Source organism: Lipotes vexillifer, unplaced genomic scaffold, assembly GCF_000442215.2.
Source record: "Lipotes vexillifer unplaced genomic scaffold, Lipotes_vexillifer_v1.1 scaffold618, whole genome shotgun sequence".
NCBI classification, from domain to species: Eukaryota; Metazoa; Chordata; class Mammalia; order Artiodactyla; family Lipotidae; genus Lipotes; species Lipotes vexillifer.
Genome location: NW_006799025.1, coordinates 401,652 through 407,601, shown reverse-complemented (window position 1 = coordinate 407,601; position 5,950 = coordinate 401,652). Strand labels below are relative to the sequence as shown.

Genomic DNA, 5,950 nt, shown 5'->3' with positions numbered 1-5,950 from the left:
TGTGCTAGACAGAGGCACTTTAAGAGCTATTAACTGTAGTCTCAGGAGTACAAGACTGGGTTTCAGCAGTCATTGGTAAATATGGCAAGGAATTAAAATGACATTGGATTAAAAAGAAAGTAAACAAATCATTAAATCAGAAAATTTCACCAAATCTTGTAAAAATCACTGGTCTCTGAGTTGAAGAACTTCCTCACTTAAAAAAACAAAAAAAAAAGAAAAAGAAAAAAGAAAAATCAGTGGCTATCCCCCCACCCAAATAAGTGAATACTACAGCTTTCCGATGTTAAGGTATGATGGCTTTGCTGTTTGGGCTAGTGAGGGTTTTAAAATATTGACGAGTTAAGTACTTTGTTTCCAGCAATATTTCAAAGTACTGTAGTATTATGCAGAACTTCCAAATAGAAAAACTAAAATATCGAATAAAACAGGTTGAAAAAGTTTAGTAAAATGTATAAAAATTAAAAGGCTAAAACACAAAACCAAAACCAAAAAAACCTCACCGCGTTTTAAGTGTGTAAAAATAAATCACATTCACTCATGGAAATCCAGTGACTGTTTTTTTTTCTTTTTTCTTTTGGTCTTAGTTAGTTGGTACGTACTGCACCTGCCACAACACGTTGGAAAGTAGGTCCTGGTACACACTAAGGAATATCCAACCAGGTAAATACATCAGGGTGATAAGGCCCATGAAATTGAGCGGATAGTGAGAATAGTCCCAGGAACAAGCGCCCCAAGTGCGGAGTCCCAGACCCCAGGACAACTCCCACGCGTAGATGAAGATCACGTAGAAGGGCACTCGCTTCCAGGTGCCCCAGCCCCGACTGTAGTGGAGGTGGAAGTAGAGCTTTTCCACCACGAAACTGCAGCTGCCGTACATAAAGAAGGACCAGAGAGACGTGTGGCCGCTGCTTGTCCCGTCCCCCTGCCCCAGCAGGTTAAAGAAGAATGTGAAGAAGATCTCATCCAAAAAGCCGTGCATTCCGAAGAAAAGAAAGCGGAGCAGGTCCGGCAGCCCCTGGCTGGGGGCTCCTCCGGAGCCCCTGGGGCCGCGAGGTCTCCGCCGCCGGCCGCCAGCTGCCGCAGGGACCCTGGCGCCTGCAGGGGCGGGGGCCGCGCCCCGCAGCAGCTGTTGGTGCTGCTGCTGCTGCTGCTGCTGCTGCCGCGGCTGGTACCGCAAGCGCAGGAAGCGCTTCAGGAATACTTGGCAGTGGTAGAGCGCCAGCACGTACTGCAGCGCCAAGTCCAGCGCCCACGGCGCCGCTGCGCCCCCCGGCCCGCCGCCCTGGCTGAGCAACGCGCCCGCCAAGGTCTGCAGCCCCACGTGGGCCGAGGGGTAGAGGAGGAAATTGAAGACGAAGGCGCTGGGGCAGCGCCGCTGCTGCAGGTAGACCTTCTCCAGGGCAAAGTGGGTGAGCGAGTGCAGGAGGCAGTGGTAGGGCGAGGAGAAGCCCAGCATCCGGAGGTCTGGGCTGCGAACGAAGCGCCGCGCTGCAGACAGGAGCACGTCCAGGGTGATCCCGTGCATCCCGTAGAAGTAGAGGCGCATCCAGGCTGGCAGCGCGGCGCCCTCGGCCGGCGCTTCAGCAGTGGACAGCGGCTCGGGGCGGCTGACGGCTGCCTCGCCTTCCCGCCCGCCAGGGGCCCCCGAAAGCCTCGCTGCGCCACTCCTCCGCGTGGGACCCTCGTCGTTCGCGTCCCTGCCGGCCATCGACTCAGAGGCTGCCGGGGCGCCCGAGCCCGCGCCACCGCTGCCGCCGCCGCTGCCGGGTGCGCGGAGCTGCGGGGCCGAGAGGCCGAGCCCCGCGCCGCCTCCCGGACGCTGCCGGCCCCCGGGGGGCGCGCGGGGAGCTCCGTCCCGGCCGCAGCCGGGCGGCGGCCGGAGCTGCTGCGATTGGGGGACCCCGCCGCGCCCTCGCCTCCAGTCCCGGGCGAGGTGCCGCCGGCCAGCGCCCGCGCTCACCCTGCGCGGCCTATCGGGCGCCGAGGCCCGGCGAGGTGCAGTGGCGCCGGGGCCGAGGGGAGAAATGCAGAGGCTGGTGCAAACCCCATCTCCTCCGCGGCGCAGCCCCGCCGCCTCTGCTGCAGGTTCTAGAAGCGTAACGCGAGCAGCGACGCCCCTTCCCCCGGCCCTCCCCATGCCCCTCTCAGCTCGTGTCGACCTCTCCCGCCTTCGCAGTCCCCCCTCCACGCCCCAGCCCTCCGCGCCGAGTCCCGCGGGGGTCCGCTGGGGAAGGCCCGGCCCTGCCTCTTCGACCGCGTCCCACGCTCCGCACCCGCTCCCCGCCCGGGCCGGAGGCGTTTGCTGGGGCGGAGGCTCCGAGTGGAGAAACACCCAACAGGTGTGACTTTGAGCTGGTGGGCATCCCTTTTATCGAGGAACCAGGGCGAGGGCCTGGCTGGCGGAGACGAATGGCCGAGTGCCACCGACCAGAGGCTGGGCCTGAGACTGAACTATGGTGCTGTATACTTAATGTCCTTATTCAAAGCCAGCTGTGTCCCAGTCACAGAATAAACGGAAGACTGCAGGCCGGCCCGCCCCTGCGTTTCCCTGCTTGGGAAGTATTGCCGCGGGGCCTGGTCCTCTTTGTCAATCTCTCTGCCTGGCCAGTCGGCTTGCCGCGGCTTGCTTGCTCCGGGCCGGGGACCGAGATTCAGAGTCCGCCAGAAGTTATGAAATGATTGGAGGCCAGCTGGGTCGGGCATTGCTTTATCTTAAATCAAGAATAGTACCTTTGCTCACACTGGCACACTCCAGTGGCCACTTTTCTCCTTGCAGAAGAACTAGGTCATCCCAAAAATGGAGAGTGAAAAAGAGAGCGGCGATTTTTTTTTAGGTGGAGAGGGTGAGGGACTCCAGAATTTTGGTGTGTTGGGCTCCACTGTTTTTCTCCAATTTTGAATCAGGCTTAGAATTGGAGACAACCTTAGAGGTAAATTATACTGACAGCTCTCCCCACCCCCCCAGCCAGAAAAAAAAAAACAAAACCCCAAAAACCCATAGATCATGTCTAGGCACAAACTAGATAACAGATCTAATTTGTAAGTTCAGATGTTTCCTGGGTGGAAAGCTTTCTGGGGATTATTTTTTCCTCGGGAAAATAAATATTCTGAGGCAGTCCTCCATTTTTAAAGTAACTTTCTCTCCACTCTCTCCCCTTCATTTCAACCCCTTGTATTACAATCAGTCTGTGGTTACGAAATTGTCGGTGAGTTAGGGAAGAGAGAGAAATAAGAGTGTGGTGAGGAGAAAAATTGTTAAGGTGATATCAACACTTGAATAAAGCCAAGTTCTTATTTATTAATTTATTATTTAAAGCTTTGTTTGAATGTGGTTCATTTGCAGATTTCCTTTAGCAACTGTCAAAAGTCAGTGAGTGGACGTTGTCATGCTACGGACAGAAGCATCAGGCAGCAGGCTCATCAAACCTGTTGTAAAACAGACAGGGTTAGTTGCCCAAGGGCATGAGCAAGTATGATGAAGAGAAATAATAATGCAGACATTTTCATGAGCACCTACTATATACAAGCTGCTATGTGCATTGGGGAAAGAAAGGGTTATAAGATGCACAGTTTAAGAAGTGTATAGTCTAGTGGATGTGACAACAATCTACCATACCTGTGTAAAGCTTACTTATTTATGATTCTTATTAATAACTAATTATGACTGGCTAGTAGTACACACCAGATAAAACGTTTCTTTGAGTTATTATTTTACTAAATAAAGAATTTAGGGCCCAATTTATCAGGTAATAAACAAATGCTTTCTGTTTCCGTAATTGCTATTGAGACAAGGAAACACTTCATCATAATAGCGTAAATATAGTGATTCAACCATGCATACAGTAACTTGCTAGATTAAACCTGAATTATTTTCAGATAATAAATTAAACTTCAAGGACCCAAGCCTTCTATTTCTTCTAACTTTTCTTAAAGATGCAAAGAAAACCTTGAAACTTCTAATTTTGTAATCCAGTCTAGTTCATCCCAGGGAGTATAGGAAAATCTTTTGAACTACATGAAAAATTAGAGCTTCTTTTTCTATATTTTAAATCTCAGCATTTAAAAAATTTCTATTACATCAGTATGATATCAGTAAATAGGACATGTATAAACTTTATATTAGTATAATATTAGTATATAAATTATATCAGCATAATAGGATGTATATAAAATTTATACATGTGTAATACATACACATGTATGAAACATGCTTACTTTAAAAAAATTAATTTTAAATTTTTGGCTGCGTTGGGTCTTTGGTGCTGCATATGGGGTTTCTCTAGTTGCTGTGAGCGTGGGTTACTCTTCGTTGAAGTGTGCGGGTTTCTCACTGCAGTGGCTTCTCTTGTTGCAGAACGTGGGCTGTAGGTGTGTGGGCTTCAGTAGTTGTGGCACATGGGCTCAGCAGTTGTGGCTCGCAGGCTCTAGAATGCAGGCTTAGTAGTTGTGGCGCACAGGCTTCGCTGCTCCACAGCATGTGGGATCTTCCCGGACCAGGGCTCGAACCTGTGTCCCCTGCTTTGGCTGGTGGATTCTTAACCACTGTGCCACCAGGGAAGTCCCATGCTTACTTTTTAAATGAGGGGATATATAATAAAAAGTTTGGATCTTACCACTGTGGTCATTGTAGTGCTCTACCAAGTGGCTTAGACTACTAAAAATCTTCTCATTCTTCAAGGACACTTTTAAAATCTGTTTTTCATTTACCTTAGAGGTGATGAAAAATATGTCAATAGTTTTAAAACTGGAGTAGAAAGTGCATCTATTACTTGTTATTCTTTCCATGTTTCTTTTATATTTCACTGTGGCCTCTACCTAGTCACAGTACTTTCAGAATGGGAAACACTAACTTAAAAGAAAAAGCAAGGGCTTCCCTGGTGGCGCAGTGGTTGAGAGTCCACCTGCCAATGCAGGGGACACGGGTCCGTGCCCCGGTCCGGGAGGATCCCACATGCCGCGGAGCGGCTGGGCCCGTGAGCGATGGCCGGTGGGCCTGCGCGTCCGGAGAAAAAAAAAAAAAAAAAAAAAAAAAAGCTAAAGGTAAAAAGAAAAGTTTTTTAAAAGACGTGAGACAAAATGCAAGAAAAATATTCGTTGTATAAATTACCTTTAATTCTTTTCACTCATTGCCTCTTTTTTTTTGCGGTACGCGGGCCTCTCACTGTTGTGGCCTCTCCTGCTGCGGATCACAGGCTCCGGACGCGCAGGCTCAGCGGTCATGGCTCACGGGCCCAGCCACTCCGCGGCATGTGGGATCTTCCCGGACCGGGGCACGAACCCGTGTCCCCTGCAACGGTAGGCAGACTCTCAACCACTGCGCCACCGGGGAAGCCCATAAATTCTTTTAATTCATAAAGCTTGGGAAAAAAAGAAGTAAATTGTTTTGATAAAGCTTGCTTAAACAATAAAATTTCACCTTGAGCAATGTTCAAATCAGAAATACTCCCTTTGTGTAATCTTTGTCTGCCTGCATGTGCCTCACCTTGAGTGCCCCAAGGAGACTATTTTCCCCACCCTTGTTAATTCCATTTTTTTCTCACAGGAAGTAGCTTCTTTTGAATCATAATATTCCCTTCTATTGGTTAGGGGTTAATTGGTAACATAGATGATCACAGTTAATGGATACTGCCTCTTGAATACCTACTTATCAGCTGTGAGCTTCACATGTATTATCAGTAATTCGTACAATGGTTCTCTTATTTTTTTTAACATATATTGAAACTAAGGCTCAGAAAAGTTGCTTGTTCAATGTCTCAGCTAACAAGCCAAAAGCCAAGCCGTGAAGCTCTTTCCACTTGCCACTAAATTTCATTTGCCTTATAGTGTCTTACTCACTATGTTTTCATACTGAAGTCACTTGAATGAGTGGAAGTGGCAGACTTAATAAGTAAAGAAATCAATTTTGTTTATAATTCCAGTGAGCATTAATTTAACAATCCCTAACTCC

At 48.9% G+C, this 5,950-nt stretch overlaps 1 protein-coding gene across 1 annotated transcript; it reads right to left on the bottom strand.

Annotated features, from left to right (window-relative positions):
• Positions 1-537: 537 nt before the first annotated feature.
• Positions 538-1,719, bottom strand: TMEM229A (transmembrane protein 229A). The gene has a single exon (XM_007471280.1). The coding sequence runs from the start codon at positions 1,709-1,711 to the stop codon at positions 584-586; it is 1,128 nt and encodes a 375-aa protein (XP_007471342.1). The 5' UTR covers positions 1,712-1,719; the 3' UTR covers positions 538-583.
• Between the last annotated feature and the right edge of the window lie 4,231 nt (positions 1,720-5,950).

What these genes read in the sequence shown, in the direction of transcription:
- TMEM229A (XM_007471280.1), bottom strand. Translation starts at nt 1,711, where the DNA reads ATGGCCGGCAGGGACGCGAACGACGAGGGTCCCACGCGGAGGAGTGGC.